The following is a 19,859-nucleotide window of genomic DNA, read 5'->3' on the forward strand; positions in this document are numbered from 1 at the left end:
CTGACCTGTTTTATTTTGATTTATTATATTTTTATATTTGATATAAAAAAATAGCTAGAAATTAAAAAAAATACATTAAATAATGGTATTTAAAAAAAAGCTAAGCCTTGCTTATAAGTTCATTCATGGTTAAAAAATAGATTATAAAGAGTAAAATTCTCACAATTTTTTTTGTTTTAATTTAGTTCAATAATAATGATATCTCTAATGTACCAATAACCTCACTAATCATAAAAGACACAATTGTATGTTTCATATTGTAATAGTTTTTGGAGATACAGTTTTAAAAAATAAATTTATAAATTTATAAATTATAGTATTTTTTAATTAAGATTTTAAAATTAAATTACGTGTAAAATTGTGATGTATATTAATTAATCAGCCACTTTCAAATTTATATTCGAAACAAAATACCAAAAACATTACTATGGATCACATGTACAAACACGGCATTAAAGATTTGATTTATAATTTAATATTAGTTAACTTTCTTCTAAAGAGAAACTTCTCCAGAGGAAAAATAATAATAATAATAATAATAATAATCTCAAGGTGGACAGAAATTGATTTGAGCAAATGCACAGCTATCATTGTCTAGTTTTCCCTCTCAATTCAAAGCATATAAAATATCCACGAGGACCACTTGACTTGGTCCAAGTCATCTCTTCTCACATCTATGGCGGTTTCATCATCCCTTCCTCGACTATTTTCAAAATCTTTAACCTTTTTCCCTTCACATCCTCACCACCTTTCCATTCTTTATTCATTTCCATTTAGAAAACTCAACGTCCTTCATTTTAAAACCTCATGATTTGACTTTAAATGTTCCTATAATATTTCTGCTACTTGTCTTCAGAATCACTCTGTCAATCCTTGACACTTTGTATGGTGTCTTTGGTGTTCTCTTAAGATCATTGAAGAGGTTGTCTAATTCTTTGGCTAGTTCCATGTTCTCTTCAAATCACTGAAGAGGTTGTCTAATTCTTTGGTTAGTTGTATACTCTTTTCTAGCCAGTTTCTATGTTCTGATTCTATTTTCCTCTCCCTTTCAACCTATTGGCCATCTCTCTCTCTCTCTCTCTCTCTGTTTTTTTAAATCGGAACTGCAAAGTCTTGTTGGTTTTCTGGTTGGATTTTAGGTGGGTTCCTGTAGAAGTGATTGGTTTTTTAATTTCTGAATGAAAAATCTGATTTTGATTCTGTTTGGCAGACTAGTATTGGAATTAACGTTTTAGCTGAAATTTGTTGGTGGGATTTTTTTATTCTTCTTTAAATATTTAGCTTTCTTAGGATATAACGAATTGGAAATCTTGTGTTTGTTCTATTTTTGATGTCTATTCTTAGGTTGTCTTGTTTTTGTGTCCTTTTAAAGTCAATTTCTTTGTTCTCCTTTAAATCCTTGCATCGTTCAAGATTCCTTAGGACAGATACTAGGCCTAGACTCTAAAATGCCTAATTTAAATGGGACAGATACTCGGTTTACTTTATATTGATTTCTTCATTTAAGGGGGGGGGGATTGTAGGATGATCATAAGCTTAGATATATAGACCGTGAAATATATGTTCAGTTCATGAAAGCTTTGAGTTGAATTGGGTACTTTTTCAGCTGAAGTGTGATTCTGGAGGTGTGATTTTGGCTGATTATCATCAATCATTGAAGTTTTGAAGGTATTCTTTTTCATATTGATGGTTGCGGTATTGACTGATTTTTCCTTTGTATGTTCATCATCGTGATCAAAAGTTTTCTTTTCTTTCTGTATTTTTGTTAACATCTTTCATTTTAGTGGTCGAGGCACAGGATTTATGCTTTTAAAGATAAAAAAAATGTAGATGTTAGTTTCCAAACAAGAATTCTGGAGATATTGGACTCTTGTTGCGTATCAGGAAAAATGGTCCAAGAGATTACACAGCATAAGAGATTTTGCTTGTTCACCTCCTTCATATAATTGACTAATCAGATTTCATGTTTTTCTGAGACTCTGGGAGGATGGATTTAGTTGCCATAAGACTTACCACTATCCCATATGCCTTTTCTTATGCTTTAAAATCAGAAGATTAAGAGTTACTAATCTTGATTAGTTAAGCCGGTGAGCTTTTCGATTTCTGATGGTGCACAAGGGCTCCGTTAATGGCCTTTTCGACAACCCTTCATCCTTGGCTCTGACTTCATGTTCTTAAATCTCACTGATCAGTAGAGTTTGATGGCACCTTTAGGATGAGTTAACTGGGATAATTCTTTGATCATATCTAATATTGGAACTTTGATTGTTTGTTTCTGCTTAATATATTTGTGGATTTTATGTTCGAGCCATTAGGTATGGATTTCCTGGATTCAAGAAGAAAGAGCAATTCTACTGGAAAAGTTATTGCAGTTGCATTCTTCATTGCAGTATGCATTGTCATGCTCAAGCAAGTGTACTCACCTAATTATACCAGCCCCGACATGGTATGTTACTATCTTGACAACAAAGCTTTGTGCTTACAATCTATGCCTGTTATTCATGTGCATGTTGTCATCTGTAGCAAATCTCAAACTTTGTTATCTACGAGGTTAGATTTTATTACCACCTATGACAAAGAAAAAGGGCACCTGTGTTGGTGAATCCTTCATCAGAGTCTTTAAGAACTCATTTTCGTGTTGTGTGATACATTGTCTTTCCTAATCATATCCAGTTCTCCCAACATGAGCTAGGCGTAACGCACGTGTTGGTGACTGGAGGTGCTGGTTACATAGGTTCTCACGCTGCACTTCGACTCTTGAAGGATTCATACCGAGTAACTATAGTGGTATGCTTTATTCAGGAAACCTGAAGCACTTTCTGTCTGATCATATGAGTTCTGATATTGAAGTTAACCATGTGATTTTGCTGCATGGATTTATAACCTCAATGCCTCCTCTGACAGGACAATCTTTCTCGAGGGAATCTCGGTGCGGTTAAAGTTCTTCAAGAGCTATTTCCAGAGCCTGGGAGATTGCAGTTCATATATGCTGACCTAGGAGATGCAAAAGCTGTAAACAAAATCTTTGCCGAAAATGCATTTGATGCTGCGATGCATTTTGCTGCTGTTGCATATGTTGGTGAAAGTACAATTGAGCCCCTTAGGTATACCTAGAATGTTTTCCTCCGGCTACCATCTTAAAACTCTTTTTCCATAGAAGCACATTAAAATCCACCATGCTGTGCAGATATTATCACAATATCACATCAAATACCTTGGTTGTCTTGGAAGCAATGGCTGCACATAATGTGAAGACATTAATCTATTCGAGCACTTGTGCAACGTACGGAGAACCTATTAAGATGCCGATTAGAGAAGAAACTCCTCAGGCAAGTTTCTGTTTTATTCTTTGTTTTAGACTATGAAGATTTTTCCACTCCAATATGCAAATGCTGGAGCTCAATCCCCATATGACACGCCAGAAACCTCTTCTTCTCAGCTTTCTAGTTCATAATGCCTTCTTTAACTAAACAATAACAATGTAAATTTAGAATAGCTGCTTGAGGTGTAGACCGATATTGACTCTGGCATTCCTGTTCTACTAACTGAGGATTTTCAGATTTCTTGTGTTGAAAGATTGTTCTGAATCAAGGCCAAAACGACTCCATAACTCATTTTTCTTCATGCTTTACTCATTTACACTGGTGTATGATTTCAGCTTCCAATCAACCCCTATGGAAAAGCAAAGAAAATGGCAGAAGATATCATAATTGACTTCTCCAACACCACTGACATGGCTGTCATGATCCTAAGGCGAGTGGTGCTCTGATTTCAATTGTTTCTCTTTGCTTAATCTTCAATGTTCTTTCAAGGACCCCGACAATATTAATCAGACATTTAAGCAGAATTTCTCAAAGTCAATTATGAAGGAGTTATCCATGCTGTCTGATACTTAATTTAGTGATTTTGCATGAATTTTCTTTATCTAGTTTCATAGAAATATTTCTTCCATTTTTGTCCAGCAGCCAGCATTCTGATCAAAATAATGCCTGCCTATGTTTACAGATACTTCAATGTTATTGGGTCTGACCCAGAAGGAAGATTAGGGGAAGCTCCACGACCTGAGCTTCGTGAGCATGGCCGAATCTCTGGTGCTTGTTTTGATGCAGCTCGAGGGATAATACCTGGACTCAAGGTAACTTAAAAAAGAAAATGAAAACTCAGTGCTGTGGCTTTGTCCCCATGATATTAATTATAATATTGTCATACACACATCAAGGAAGTTAAGCTCTTCTGCTCCTGTCAATGGCTTTAGGTTAAAGGGACAGACTATAAAACAGCTGATGGCACATGTGTACGCGACTATATCGATGTCACTGACCTGGTTGATGCCCATGTGAAAGCTCTTGCCCACGCCAAACCTCGGAAAGTTGGCATTTACAATGTTGGAACTGGAAAAGGTTTTTTTCTATGTCCTTTTGTTTTTTCTGTTTCGAGTGTCAGTTTCTCTTGCATTTCTTGACCCTGAAGATTGTATGATTCCTTTCAATCACAGGCAGATCAGTGAAGGAGTTTGTTGATGCGTGTAAGAAGGCAACAGGCGTGGACATAAAGGTTGAATACCTTGATCGCCGGCCAGGAGACTATGCTGAGGTCTTCAGTGATCCTTCCAAAATACAACAGGAGCTAAACTGGACAGCTCAATATACTGACCTTCAGAAGAGTTTACAGAATGCTTGGAAATGGCAGAAGTCACATTTGAATGGCTATGGACACAGTTGATTCTGCTAGTAACCTTTGCGGAGTCGCCTAATTGAGTTCAAGCATGCATTTCTTTTCTGCCAGGAAGATAGCACACAGGATTTTGATGGTCCGAGAAGCTGCAGGAAAATTCTATAATGTGAAGAGCCTGATATAGTTGACAATATCGATACATAGATGTATACGTACGATCTCTTGTCAGTATAAAATGCCATTAATATAGCTGGAATAAAATTACATGTATCATTGTACTCCTGCAAACAGTTCTGAAAATTCATGATCTTGATGATTGCTGCAATGTAAATTAGGATGCATACAATTTTTCATCAATTTTGTACTTCTACTTAATAGTATGTTAAAACTTGTAAATGTTGCCCCTATATTTTTCAAAAAAACATTCTTAAATGTAACGGTATATCGCTATTCAAAATCCACATGTTCATTCTCAATTGCCTTTTAATACAAGTCTAACCTACTTTATTCAAGAAGAATTAAGAGAAGTAGAGAACAAATAAATGTACAAGGAGAAACGAAACTACGCGTATTGCCTTAAGTTTCTTTTTTTTTTCAATTGTCGATCATTAATGCAATACCAGTTTTTCTTTGCTGCTTTGCCGAACTTTTTTTTTTTTTCTTAACAAGTGTTGCATGTGCACCAGTAAAAAATCTATGAAAATATTAAAACTAATATTAAGAAAATGAAAAATAAATTATTATATAAAAATAAATTTGAATAAAATCATTTATATATAACATTAATATACAAGTTGCTTGCATATAATTTGATCGACCGATGTATCAAGAAACCAAATTTCTGCGAGGCATTTGCTTGCATCAGTGACCCTTCCATTTTCTAGCTCTTCCATCGAGTGAAAGCTTTGATTGCATCTTCGATTTGACCCGATTTATCTAAGTGGGGTATTCTTATATTTTGGTCGAACACATGTCGGCTTCCTTGTTCACCAACTGACACAAACCTTTGTTTCATGGCTTTCAACACTCATCCGTTTGAGACAAGTTCCTGTGTCTCCGTTTTAAGGTTTCCCTCGCAAGCCAACTTTTTTGTCGAGTATTATGGCAAGACTAAGAAACAGGATCAAAATCATACGTGGAAACAGAAACTATATTTCATAATGAAAATGGAATATACTCTTCCTCAAAAGAAAGGTGAATAGCTATCGATTGTTTTGTAAACAAGTAAAGATGATCGATCAAAAATCTCTCCAAGGCAAACTAGCTTCCCGGAAAATGCCTCTCGATCTGGGTGGGTATAATCATGAGCTCTACACAAAGGGGAACGTCTTTATATATGAGGGATGATGAATAGGCAGCAGCCTCCTGGGAAAATTGGCGCCCGTCAATTAAAATTGCAGTGTTGCGTCTCCCCCCCCATCTTTTCGTATACGGCCTCCATACTTTAAACTCAGAATCCTCCAGGTCATTCCAGTTTAATCATAACTCATCACGAGCTTCGGGTTCTGGGTTGACGTCTTCAACAGTCGATCCATCTGGGTTGAATTTTTCATCAGCGGAACCATTCGAGTCTGTTGTTTGTTTCTCCTCTTCAGGAGTCTCGCCAGAAGTTGAATCAGCGCTGCTTGTTTTATTGCTGCTGGTTTCAGATTCATTCTTCTTAGGCTTTGGCTTGGGAATTCTGTTAACACTGGCAACCTATGCAAACAGCAATCAAATATCAATTGAAATGGTACAGGCAAGGAAGACTTGCAGCAGTATCTAATTTTTATTTCTTAATTAAGGAGTTGCAAAGACTTGCAGAGATACCTTTTCTTGCAGACTGAACACCTTCAAATATACTTCTTCAGATGTGAATACTGGTGTGCTGAAGCCAGAGGCCCTGTTCAGATATGAGAAGGAAAGTCACTTGATTTTGCACAAGCCCAAAAGCAAGAAAATAATAAAGATCTCCATCTTATAAGCAGAAGTATTATTCCTACAATTTGAGTAAAAAGGAGGAGGAGAACATGTCTAGAATGCTATATCATGCCACATGACTTGCAGGCATATTAGGGATACCTTTTCTTTCAAATTCAATACAACAAAAGAAATTGGTTGCCATGGAGAGAGATAAGCACATTCAACAATGCTAAAGAATGTGTGCATCAGTGCTTCCTATAACTTGAACTAGGATTTTGCAAGCAGCAACAGAGAATTACATGTCTAAATCTAAAACAATACATACATGTGTGCACGCGCGCGCGCAAGCATAACGATAAAAAATTTCAGGAAAAAGGAAGACATACTAAAAACCAGAGCAGTGAAAACTTACTTCTTCTGTTCTGCCTCCTTTTTATCCAGCCAACTCTTTAACTTGTCAGCATCACCCACTACCTGCAAAACCACACAAACACAATATCCAGATGTAAGCATTGCTGAACACTGTTCCAATCTTAAGCAGATCCAACAAAATCTCATGAAGAGACCAAGTAAGAGTAGATGTGAAAAACACCTCATCTACTCTGTCCTTTGGAAGCCAAGGTTTCTTTGTCTCCCAGCCCTTTACAATCTGCAGCCAGTGAAAAAAGAAAAGGTCAATGTGATTAATTATGATGTCTTCAAATAAGCCACATAGAAAACATAATAATTAAGTCAATCTCTGAAAAGCTGCAGTCTATCAAAGCTCCAGTTTCGTTAGTTTTTCCTGTTTCAGTATTTCACTTTTGTCCAAGCAAATAGAGGGAATACTAAATATCAAGACGCTGTTTCCTCTGTCCCAAGTTTTTACAGTTTTCAATTCAAGAAACCAATGCAACAGATTACATAGAAGAGAGAATATATGGCATGCAAATTTTTTTTAAGAACGAATCCTGCATTAAGTTTTCAAAGCGACAGAGATTATGGGAAAAACAACTGAAAAAAGGAGGAAAAATAGTTAAATACCACATGACAGGGGAGTATTTCCAGCAAAAGACATTAGTTGATTATTTGTATGTTCATCAATTTTTCCAGCCTAGTTTTTCTGTCAGCTTCATGGCGGTAATGGCAATACTGAATGATAACATATCCAAGCCCCAGAAAAGAAAAACCTATCGTATAAAAGGTGTTTGAACTGCAGTATCTGAAGTACCTGTTGCAGCTCACCAGGATACTTTCGAGCTAACTCTATAGCTGTTGGTCTTGCTGACAGTTCTTTATACCTATATCAAAACATTCATAAGTTAGGAATAACTAATTCAAATAGCCAAGCTCAACACTTGCATAAATAACAGCAGTTGGCATCATAGCAGAGGTCAAAATTACAACCAGAAACTGTCGTACCTGAAAAATATTGGGTCACCAATAGCTTTTAGTGAATCAAGGCGTTCCTCAAACTCTTTTGCAGTGGCATCTTCACCATCTGTATATAGCCATTCTTGAACCTAAAAAAGTACAACATGCTCCCACATCACAAATTGAAGTAGAGAAGTTAAAATGACAAACCCTTTCAAGTTCCTAAAAACACTAAAGAAAAACCAGGAAAAAGACTCACCTCATCAAGCTTTTCAATGAAGGATTTCCGTTCATCTGCGGTAGAAATTTTCTCAAACTCCTCAGATGTCTCAAGCTGGCACCATGAGTAAGGATATCAACAATAAATTAAAGGAAATGGAATGCTGACTAATCATATCCAATAACAAAATGATCAATAGAAGAAAATTTCTAAATTTCTAATAGTAATCAAATCAATTACTGGTTCCAGAGCCATCTTAACCATATCACCCAAGCATAGAGATGAATATAAATTTGTAAGAAACACCTAGATCATGTTTAAGATCCCAAAAGATGGTCATCAAAAGAAATGGAAATGTCTGATCTTTATTTCTGTAAAAAAGTTGAATTGATTGAAGACTTCAAACCTTTTCTTTAGTAGAATATATATATCCTTCCAAATTATTTTTCAACTCAGCAGTTCTTCTTCGCTCGGCATCCTTTTTGTTCAATTCTTCTAATTTTCTTTTAGCTTCAGCTAGATATTCTTTGGACAGAGGCATTCCAGGTCCCACTGTCTTCTCGACAATCTAGAAATATAAACAACAGAAATGAGCAACAAGAAAGGTGTAAAACACTCTATCAGAAAACTTTCTACCATGCAATAGAGACTTTTAATAATGCTAGCTTGTTCGCACCTTCAGGGGAACCCTAAAAGTGCGCTTTTTTAGCTTCTTCTCTGTAACAGGCTCAGTAGTGCTTGGTCCTTCAACATTATTGTTGGATGAGTTGTCAGTCACACCATCAGAATTCAAATTTACATCACTTTCTTCAGTAGTGTTCTTAGTGTCAGATTCAAGTGTTAAATTTGGGGAGGTAGTCGTCGTATTTTCTACAGTCAGGTTCTTTTTAGGAACTTCCACCCATTCTGATATTTCAATAACAGCATCTGCACGATCCAATGAAAGAATTCCACTTTTACTAAGAGAAAAATGCAGATTTGCCTTGATGGGGGAGGACAAATTCCGAGATGAATACCTAGACAACACAAGGAAGACACAGAAGATAAATGTGATGTTAGGAGATTATGTGAAGAAATTACTTGAAAACTTACTAGCATTGAAGCATTATATACATCTACATATGATTCAGAGAATAGCTATCCTTACTTCTCGCTTGACTCTGTCAGGCCAAATACAGCATACTGCGCAAATATAGGAGAGGTAACACTAGGTGGTAAAAGATCAGACTCGTATGCCAGTGAAACTTCAAAGTCTTTCTTATGGATGATGGATCTGAACATCTGTTACAAATCAATCGAGACATAATAAGCAAAACCAGAAAGGAAAATTTGATGCATTTGGACCATCAAAATGGTTTTTCTGATTATCCATCTCTAACACAATAGTCATGTCACAATGTTATTTACCTTACTGGGGAGTTTTTTCATCCTTGGCACAAGCAACTGCCTGGTGCTCTCATCTTTCTGCAGATCAGACCCGTCTAACTCAACCACCAATCCATATGATGAACCATCAACCATTCCTAGCTTGCGATTCAATTTGATTCCATCACTCAAATTTGCAGCATGCAGGGACGAACCAAGAACTATAGCTTCATCAGCATCTAAATGTTTGTCCAGTTCATTCTTTCCAAGAAATTCCTGGAGCTTAGCCTGTTATGTGCCAAAGGAGATTTCTATGATTTGCATCCTTAATGAAAATCAGATATGAAAATAAAGAAACTCAAGAATTGAAGGGACATGCAATTTGAAACACAGGTACGTCCATGGCATAGGGAGAAAATGCTGACCAGATACTTAAGAGCTACTTCAGCTCTTAACATCTAAAAGGCCTAAAAACAAAACTACTCTCATCCCCTTCTTTTAAGGCTGTAATCATTCTCCTACAATTCAGGTTTTAAAATATAAAGGAACGATTCTTATCCTAGATATTAGATCTCTGAGATCTAAGCAAATAAAAACAGAAAGAACAAAGCTTGGAAGTTGGACCACCAAAAATGATATATTCGCAGCTGACACAAGGGGGCTTGATAAGCTGAAACTTCATTTGGGGACAAAACTGTCAAAATGGCTAGAAATAGACTAAGATGGCCAAAACTGATCAATAATGGAGGCAACACACAATGATGGTATTTATTATTGCACTACACCAACCAATGGACTAGAAAAAAATACTTTGCTTTAAACACCTATACATTAAGTTTATTCTAACTATTGCTATGCAGCATTATCAGTTTTCATGGGCTTATTCAAAATTGAAGAAGATAGCACCAACCTGCAACTTAGGCACTCTGGTAGCACCTCCTATAAGCTCTACTGCATATATCTCATCCACCTTCAGACCTGAATGCTTCAAAACTTCCTTGATGGGCACAAGAGATCTGTCCCACAGGTCTCCACAGAGCTCTTCAAACTTCTCACGTGTTATGGAGCTCCTGGAAGAAAATTAAAGATAATGATTTGAGTGATTTTGGGCAAGGAAATCCACAGAGGTGCCACTGAAATACAAGCATCAAGCTCAACAAAGTACCTAACCACCAGTATGCATTCATATCTTAATAACATCACAGTCAATTAAAATAATTTCCTCACTAACAAAGAGGAGTAAGTTCATAGTATAAGAAGTTAAAGATAAATTCCCATAAATATGCACAAGGACATTTGTTCAGGGGGCAAAGAGGAAGTGCAACATGGCAGTAGACAAAAATTGCACATGCATAAAACCTTGCCATGAATAAAAAGTAAGGAATACTTAAGAATCCACTGACCTGAAGTCCCTATCATCATAGAGGGATTCAACTGAAATAGGAGCCATAGTGTTTGCACTCAAGATTTCTTTTGTACGTTTCACCTGTTTCTTCAATTTAGCCATTGCCTTTGGAGACTTCCTCACATCAATGCCACTCCCAACTTGTTTATTAAACTCATCAGCAAAGAACTCCACCAACCTTGATTCCATACTCCTACCTCCAAGTTCTGGGTCCCATCTGACATCCTTAACCTGGAAATATATCAAACAGTAACAGGATTGCTAGGAGTACTGAACAAGGCATCCATAATAAGTACAACAAACTATATAGAACAAGGATGGAAATGAAAAATATTCAGGATACTAAAATAGTAGTGGCGAGCATCCAGCACACATCATGATTCAGATCAGAATGAGCAACCACAATCTTAAACTACGAAGAATGACCACAGTGCAGCATTTCAGTCACATATTTCTTTTCAGTATCCACTTTCCAGTTCCCTCTATTTTAATATCCATACCCAATTTGTATCCTTCTTCTTTTTTTTCCTCTTCCTTTGCACATATTACCACACATTAAACTAAACCATTTTCTAGACAGAGAAACCTATGACAAAATAATGAGCCAATATGCAGTGCATCCCATCATTTATGGAAAGCAAAACATCCTAAAACACACAAAATGCACATCAGAACTTTTTTTTTTTGGGTAACATCAGAACAGCCACCATATAACAAACATAACATTCTAAATAATCACTGAATACCAATTAAATTAAATTTACCTGAAACTGATTGACAGACACAGTCTTCCCAAACTCCTTAGCATTGTAAGCCGAGAAATACACAAGCGCAGCATAAGTGCTACTTGCACCCATGTCATAAAACACAACATACCGCGATCCATTAGAGAAATCCTTGTCAATACCATACTGCAAAGCAGCACCAGAATGCTCATTAATCAAAGCAAGCACATTAATCCCAGCCAACTGTGCTGCCTGAACCAATGCTCTCCTCTCCGCCTGCCCAAAGTATGCAGGCACACTAACAACTGCATCCTTAATCACAGCCTTCGAATGAAACTCTGCCAAATCTCCAGCAAACCCTAAAATCATAGCCAACAACTCCTCAACTGAATACAATCCCACATTTGCACTCTCATCCTCAATCCAAAATGCAACTGCCCCTCTAGAATCCTCCACAACATCAAACGGCAAATACATTGCCTCCAAAAACTCCTTAACTTGCTCATAAGTTTTCCCTAACATATCACGCAAATGCGAATACACTTTATCCGGATACCGTGCAGTAATCCCCGCAGCTTCTTCACCTAAAAGCCTAGTTCCAGATTGGAATGCAACTAGAGCCGGGGTTTTTCTCTTCGACATTTCGTTAATCGCTATTGAAATCGGGGTTTGCCCTGGCTTTAGGTTCACTACTGCTACTTTTAGCCAATCTGAACCAAGATCTATACTCGAAACAGCTGATTCCGACGGAATTGAATTTAACACGATCATAATTAAGAGTAATAACCATAATCTTAATAACCTCATTCTGATCACGTGTTTATAATAATCAGTCAATCAAGCAAGCAAGGAAGGAAGCAATCCGTCTGCAACAAAAATTAAAAAAGAAAAAATAAATAAATTATAACTCTGTTTGGCTGCAGAGAAATTGAAGTTAGAGACAAGTTTTTATTTTCCCAGGAAACAAACAGGAATTTTGTGAAAAATTAAAAAAACAATTAAACTAAGCCAGAGCTAAAGCTATAGAGAGAAAGCGAGATAGATACCAGTAGATGAATTGCATTGCCTAGACAGAGAGAAACAGCGAAGGAGCTGATTTGTTATCAATTTTTTTTCTTTTTTCGTGTTTGATGCTCTGTTTGGTTGACGAGACAAAAGAAATGAGAAAGTGGGGAGGCTTTATATAGGGTACCAGTGGAGGGTTGTTGACGTGGGAACTTATTTGAAACGGTGGCCAGTACGACACGGCCATGTGTAAGAAAAGTACACGTGGTGACATTTTAGACGTCAGCTGGTGTTGTGCTTACGGTGGTTGTAGATGTTTGTGGAAGATTTTAAAGTCAGTCAAGAAAAAGATGACTATAATTTTTTAGGCAAACATTAAATTAGTGCTACAATCATCTATAACGGACATATTGATCCTCAAACTATCAGTTTTATTACATAGATTCCTGAAATACTAGATGTTTTTCAATTAAGTCCTTTTGTCTACTATTGTGGTTATATTTCATCTAGCATATAACATGCAATAAAATGATGCATTTTTTTTTTTTAGTCAAAATGTATGCAAGTTGTCTAAAAAATATTTTGACTAATAAAATTTATAATAAAAATAAATACATATTTAATTTGAGTATTTTATAAGTTCAATTTTCTATAAAATTATCAATATTGAGCATTGCAGGTTTATGCAGTATTTTATAAGTTCAATTTTCTATAAAAGCAATATTGAGCATTGCAGGTTTATGTATTCTCTGCACTTGCTGCCCAATATTCTTCTTAATTTTCCAAATTTATAACCATTGTTCTGCGAATCAAACCACAGAAGAACAACAGCCATGTCAATAGTTTTAACAGCACAAGACAACCTCGGATCAAGAGGTTTTAATTCTTTTCTAATTGAAGGGTTCCAGAAAACAAGTTTTAAATCTTTAACACATATTCTGGTAATGCGTGTCATGTGCTTTGGTTCTTTTTAAATAAATTTATAAAATTTATATTCTAATTAAGTGAATGAATTTGTTTTGCTACAATGGACATGAATAAAGAATATATCATGATGCATTTTTGTTATGTATTAAATACTTAGAAACCAAAGTCTTGATTCATTTAGTTAGGTAAGAAAGAATCTCTAATTAGATATATTTTTAATATTAATTGTTATGGATAAATATATGAAAATTATGGAAGAATCATCTTCTATTCAAATATCTAATGCTCCTGAAAATTCATAACCTTCATATTTAATTAAAAAATAACTAAGATTAAAATATTTAATCTCACAACACAAATTATATACTCATCATGTTTAATAACTTTGTTTCTTAAAATAAATATTTAATTTGATTAAACCTTAGTCATGCCAATAAAAGGTAAAAACAAAAATCATCATCTAAAAAATTTTTAAAAAAACTATAATATTAAATAAAAAAATTAATATAATATTAAAGAATAAAATAAAAAATACTAATTAAAAAAGTAAAATAATATGGGAAAAGTTTCTAAACTTGAGCTAATTTTTAAAATTCATATATTATGAAATTCTAGACTGAGTTTAATTAAAAGAATCAATTTTAAATTGATTTAATATTAAATAATAATAAAAAAGCGTTATAATTATATTTTTAAGCTAGTTGCTGCAAGTTCTTCTAGAAAAATCCATCCATTCTTCTCATTAACAAATGGTGAGCTATGCGATTGAGATCTTGTAATTCTAAACCACCAATCAAATTTTAGGCTTTTCTCACCAAAAGTTTCTTTTTTTTGTCATCAAAAGTAACATTGTGAATCTCTTGCAGTATTACACTGCAGCTATGAAAGTGACCAAACTAGTTTGGACAGAGTATGATAAATTAAGACACAGTCCATACGTATTTTATTAAGTGAGAACAGAATAATGCAGCCAATGAATGGGGAAGATCTCAATCTTATACATGTTCATTCACTAATATATAGTAAGGTGGCAAATTGTGGAAGTGCTGCAAGGGAAGGTGATTATTTTGAAAGAAGCGGCTTCACAATAGCAGGGACGCCATATTGTGCCTCCATGGTCAAGTAGTTAGCTGGTGCATGGTTATACCCTGGAGAGAGGAAGAAAGAAAACCTTTGAAGCAATAGAGAAAGCACCAATTTCACCTCCAGCATCGCGAAATTCTGACCTAGGCAAGCTCTCGGACCCATTCCAAAGCCGAGGAAAGCATTTGGGTGTTTTGGGGCCTGAGATACTCCATTCTTGAAATGGATTGAAATCGTTCGCATCCTCTTCCCAGTGTTCTTTACTCCCATGCAGCTGCACCAATTGAATTGTTATGAACACACCCTTTGGAATCTGGAAATCCCCTAGTTTCGTAGCTCTTGATGTCTCCCTGAGGGTTTCCAGTACAGGACAATACAGCCTCAAAGTCTCAAGAAGAACCATGTTCAGCTGCAGATTAAGCAAAGCCCCCTTCATCAGATTTTAAAAATATGCTTTGTTGGTGTACTTAAAAAAGAAGAACATTATTGTATAGTTTACCAATTTTAACTTGGAAACCATATCTGCATCAGGAATTCCCATCCCGCATTCCGTCAACACCTCTTCCCTCACTCTTTCTTGCCATTCTTGATGCAAGCTCAACAAGAAAATGGTCCAAGTTAATAGTTTGGTGGTGGTCTCGTGGCCAGAAAAGAAGAATTGCTTGCACTCGTCTATGATTTCATCCATTGTCAATTTGAGACTCTTATTGGTAGTTTTTGAGGCTTCAACCAGTAAACCAAGTACATCATCCCCATAACATCCATCTAAATTTCCTCTAGCTTGGGCCGGCTCTAGTCTCCCCTGTATTAGGCGTCTTGGTGATTTGTTCACATTGTTTTCCATCTTCCACATTTGACGGTTTGATGGTGTAGGAAGAAATTTGGTCAAGAAAAATGAGCAATCACTAGGGTTTTGCACACACAAGATCACCCCTTAGAATCTTAGCTGTATTAGAAGAGAGGAAGGTTACTGAGTGAAGAAATTACCGGCTGCCGGGGATGTAAAGGTCTGCCATAGTAGCAACGCAATGGTGTATAAGCTCGTCTTGTGCTTTAAAGACTTCTCCTCGTTCAACATAGTTACTCCCAAAGGCAGTATGAGTAATTACATCACAAGTGAGCTTTTTAAACTCTTCACTCATTTCTATCGTGATATATTGACGGTCAGCTATACGAACCCTATTTTTCCAATCGTCAATCATGTCTATGGTGCATGCTGCCATTCTCTTTGTCATAAGATGGTAGACTCAACAAATTAAAATAATAATAGACATCAAAACTAATATATAATGTTAAGATCAGAGGTTCGATACCTTGAGCTTGTCCTTGGTGAAGGCAGGAGTGAGAATACTTCTGTGTCTAACCCAGTCTGGTCCATTCAATTGACCCACTCCATTCCCCGCGAATGATAATAATCTGTGGTCGAACTGTGGTTGCGCATAGGCACCAGACTTATCTGATAGTATCTGCTTGGCTAACTTAGGGTCTGCTATCCTTAATGCTGGTTGCACCCCACGCCAGAACAAAAATACCTCTCCTGTATACATCATAACAAATGCCTCCATTTTCCATCACTTTTTATCAATCATTAACAGCTCAAATACACAGGTTTCATCCAAAAGGCTTAACCCTTGTGGTGGGTACTGGCCTATTCTTAGTCTTTTATGTTTTTGTAGTTATTCGATCTAGGACAGATGTTTTAACACCCCCCTTGCTTGCAATCCGTCTTTCGAGGTTTGTCAAGTGGTAGCTACAGGTTATTTGCGGGGGGTTTTGAGGCTCTGATATCATATCGAATCAGATAGTCGAGTCTAGATTCTATGTTCTCAATCTTCTATATTGTTTTATACCTTTAACAGTCTGGGATAGATGCTTTATTAACAGTATTTGCACATGTGCAAATGAATTATATGTATATGTACATGCACAGCTCCCACTGTTGCAACATTTAGAGATGAATAAAATTGATCCATATTCACGTAATTCTTCGAGTAATTATCAAAACTATAACAAATATATAGGTTTTGATATGAAGAAACATTGTTTAGGAGTGTAGAAAAATCCCTTAAACAATATTAAAATACCCAGTAGCATGCAAAACTGAGAACCAAAGAGGAGGAAGAAATGAGCTGATCACCATATTCAGCGGACCATCTATTATAGTACGACTGAACTCTTTGAGCGATGTCATGGCATTTTGTATCTAGTATCACTTCATTCGCAGCTTTTAGCAGGGTCTTCATTTCAGGAAGAGTACCGTGGAGGATAGAGTAGGATGGCCCTTTGATTCCTTGCTTTTCAAAGCTTTCAATCAAGGCATATGGCCTCCACAGGACAATCCAGCATAATTTCAAGATCTTTGCAACAAGAACCTGAACAGCCAAACCTGCTGCGAAGTAGCCCACGAAAGTGTAAACCATCATTGTTACAGGGAGAGGGTTCGGCTAGCGTGAAATGTAGAAATTTAACGATTCACTTGGCTACAGTATATGCTCGGATTGTGTACTGGTTATAGAGTGATGGCACGAAAATTCCTTTTAAAATACACATGGAAAAACTCCCTCTTTCTATATATATATATATATATGGCAAGTAATGGATTTTGTAGATTTGGATCATATACATGGTTATATATCCTATTCCAAATGTCATTATCATTTTGAATTCCGATATCTTAGATTAGACCGGTGAGAGAGATGAAGAAGTAAGTTATTTCAACTTTTTCCATGCACTGAATCATGACTATTCGATTTAAATTCAATAAATTAGATTGAATGAACATGAATACTATAAAATTTCCATTAAATTTTTGTTATAGATCGGTGAGAGAGATGAAGAAGTAAGTTATTTACTTGCTATATATGCAATCTAGAAACGATTCACTTGCCATTTATGCAATCTAGAAGGTTGTGCTAGTAATGTTTTATTTTTACAAGTCTCTCAAATTTTTGTGTCAAATAGTAAAGTCATTCAAAAAAATTTACTAATTATTATGGAATCAGATCCAGTGTTACATGCGTGGTACGACATTATGAATGTTATTTTGGCATCATTAAATTTGTTAATTAAGAAATGGAAAAATATCTATGTTTAATAAAATATATTAACTGATAAATTAAAAAAAGATTGTGAACATTAATTAAAGACTACAATAGGAATCTAATATTCCTAGCAAGATATTAAAAAACAGATAAAAATTAAATATGTTACCTTTAGTAATCTTTCTCCTTTTATATGTTTATTTTATTTGTCTTGGATATTTACTATGGTTTCTAAGTATATGCAATTTTCATTCTTATAAATAAAGAACATAGACCTAACAAATCCATCTAAAATTTAATATGAAAAATATGAAAGATAAATTAAAATATATAGTTTAATATAAAAGACTCCAAGTATTATGAAAAAAACAAAACATACAATATAAAATATAATATATAATTTTGTTAAGAACATGGTTGCACATAAGAAAGAAACTGAACATAAAATACATATGTGTGCAATAAATGGTTGGAATCTATTTACAAATTCTATTTCAAAAGATGTTTTTAACATACATGTTAAGTAATTATGATTACACACAAACACCCAAATTATATTTATGAATGTTTCTATTATTAATAATTTGATGTCTAGTTACATAAGTTGTAGAACATATATATATATATATATATATATATATATATATTTGTATTTAGGACATATGTTAAAAACATATTATGAAAATATATAAGAGATTGGTTTTTTTCACACAGATGAGATCACCTGTGTAATATATATATATTGTGATGAAAGAAGAAAAGGTAATTTTTAACTTGTTATTTGAATAATTAAAAAGTGCTCAAGCTTAATTTATAAAATGTCTTCTCAATTAAAAATATATAAAGAAATCATTGAAATAAATGCTAGAAATTTGATCTTAAGTGATTATTTTAAGTATCACCTTATCACCATATGTAAGTTTTGATGAATTCAAAGTTAGACATTGAGTATTTTTCAACTGTTATATGTACGATATTAATGATAAAGACATACTTTTCAAGGGAAACAAGATGATACTGTAACATGTGTTTAATACCACATGTATATAATATATATGACCAAATAATACAAATCTCAATATGATGTTATGGGAGTTTAAAGAATATTAGTAATCTTCACCTTTTCCCTTATGACTCTAATCTATTTTTTAAGATTTATATTTGATGTTCACTATTTTAGTATATTGATTGACACTTAAAAGTGTATTTTTATTAAGGTTTTATATCATCATTTTGCACTCAAAGTATTAATAACTCCTTAATTATAACATGTTTTATAATATCATGCATAATACTATAAGATACCTTTAATTTATGGTAAATATTTATCTTAAATGTAGGTCTATCATATAAATGAAAGGATTGATTAATGAATTTAACTACTGAAATTGAGATGATAAAGAGAGGGCTAAACTTAGAAAAGAAATGCTAATTTAGTCCAAACTTGAACACCATTTGGTTATTGGATCATAACTGGAGCTGTAAGACTTGAATTTAGGTCTGGTCTATATGGATGGAAGGCTAAGACATAGGTTTAAAACTTTCATGAAGAGTCCAAGATTCAGAAAGGTCATTTTCAAGTTCAAAGTGTAGCAACAATGGAGAAGTCAAAATCTGTCCTACAGCCCATATACTGTTTAGTGTTCAGCCCATATCTCGAGTTCTAGAAGTCCAAATGCACCGATTCTTTTTTTGTTAGAAATCTGAAACAATTTTCTAAAACTTTTAAAATTCTGACATTATAAATGACGTTTTGTTCAAATAAGAAGACAATGATTGTCACCAAGTCAAGATGTGGTTACCTACTCAATAATTACTCATCAAATCAATGGTTTCAAATTTTAGCCTATAAAAGGAGCCATTTGCCATGCATTTAGGCATCTTGGTTTTCAGATCAAGATCATGTTCTTGATCTCTTTCTTTATATTTTTGTAATGCTTAAGTTTTGTTTACATTAATCTCTTGTTTATGCATTTTATTTTCTTTATTATACTTATATAATTATGTTCTTATCTTATTTATTTATGTTTCTTTTTTTCATTATGTTTAGTTAAGTTTATTATGTCAAGGTGAAAAGGTTACACTAATGGTGTAAGAAAACTTAACATGGATTTTAATGTTTGATACTAACATGTTTTGTATTTGTTATCTTGTTCACT

The 19,859-nt window shown here is 34.7% G+C and overlaps 2 protein-coding genes and 1 pseudogene across 4 annotated transcripts; 1 reads left to right on the forward strand and 2 right to left on the reverse strand.

The window, feature by feature from the left end:
- The first annotated feature begins 654 nt into the window (after positions 1-654).
- LOC105110950 (UDP-arabinose 4-epimerase 1-like) lies at positions 655-5,133 on the forward strand. Of its 3 annotated transcripts, none has more exons than XM_011006164.1 (11): positions 655-1,139; positions 1,607-1,668; positions 2,316-2,446; positions 2,674-2,787; positions 2,905-3,104; positions 3,188-3,329; positions 3,659-3,753; positions 4,006-4,135; positions 4,256-4,400; positions 4,496-4,964; positions 5,021-5,133. In XM_011006164.1, exons 3-10 carry the CDS (start codon positions 2,318-2,320, stop codon positions 4,720-4,722), a joined length of 1,182 nt encoding a protein of 393 aa, XP_011004466.1. In that variant the 5' UTR covers positions 655-1,139; positions 1,607-1,668; positions 2,316-2,317; the 3' UTR covers positions 4,723-4,964; positions 5,021-5,133. The 3 variants fall into 3 exon arrangements, with proteins under 3 accessions (XP_011004466.1, XP_011004467.1, XP_011004465.1); XM_011006163.1 differs by having other exon boundaries at positions 656-988; XM_011006165.1 differs by lacking the exon at positions 1,607-1,668 and having other exon boundaries at positions 655-988.
- Positions 5,134-5,806: 673 nt separating this feature from the next.
- LOC105110951 (heat shock 70 kDa protein 17-like) lies at positions 5,807-12,808 on the reverse strand. Its single transcript, XM_011006166.1, has 15 exons — positions 12,691-12,808; positions 11,684-12,510; positions 10,918-11,150; positions 10,425-10,584; positions 9,557-9,802; positions 9,297-9,430; positions 8,826-9,165; positions 8,556-8,717; positions 8,189-8,263; positions 7,978-8,078; positions 7,787-7,856; positions 7,169-7,225; positions 6,989-7,050; positions 6,484-6,556; positions 5,807-6,372 (listed from the first exon to the last, which is right to left on the reverse strand). The coding sequence occupies exons 2-15, from the start codon at positions 12,449-12,451 to the stop codon at positions 6,154-6,156; spliced, it is 2,700 nt and encodes an 899-aa protein (XP_011004468.1). The 5' UTR covers positions 12,452-12,510; positions 12,691-12,808; the 3' UTR covers positions 5,807-6,153.
- Positions 12,809-14,638: 1,830 nt separating this feature from the next.
- On the reverse strand, positions 14,639-17,082 carry LOC105110952 (cytochrome P450 734A6-like; annotated as a pseudogene).
- Between the last annotated feature and the right edge of the window lie 2,777 nt (positions 17,083-19,859).

The sequence above is a fragment of the Populus euphratica genome, unplaced genomic scaffold (assembly GCF_000495115.2).
Source record: "Populus euphratica unplaced genomic scaffold, PopEup_1.0 scaffold270.1, whole genome shotgun sequence".
Taxonomy (NCBI): Eukaryota; Viridiplantae; Streptophyta; class Magnoliopsida; order Malpighiales; family Salicaceae; genus Populus; species Populus euphratica.

Coding starts and splice junctions, on each gene's coding strand:
- LOC105110950 (XM_011006164.1), top strand. CDS start 2,318: ATGGATTTCCTGGATTCAAGAAGAAAGAGCAATTCTACTGGAAAAGTT. Junction 3,105..3,187: donor AGTACAATTGAGCCCCTTAG/GTATACCTAGAA, acceptor CATGCTGTGCAG/ATATTATCACAATATCACAT. Junction 4,136..4,255: donor GGATAATACCTGGACTCAAG/GTAACTTAAAAA, acceptor CAATGGCTTTAG/GTTAAAGGGACAGACTATAA.
- LOC105110951 (XM_011006166.1), bottom strand. CDS start 12,451: ATGAGGTTATTAAGATTATGGTTATTACTCTTAATTATGATCGTGTTA. Junction 7,051..7,168: donor CAAAGGACAGAGTAGATGAG/GTGTTTTTCACA, acceptor GTGGTTTTGCAG/GTAGTGGGTGATGCTGACAA. Junction 6,557..6,988: donor AAGGAGGCAGAACAGAAGAA/GTAAGTTTTCAC, acceptor ATATCTGAACAG/GGCCTCTGGCTTCAGCACAC.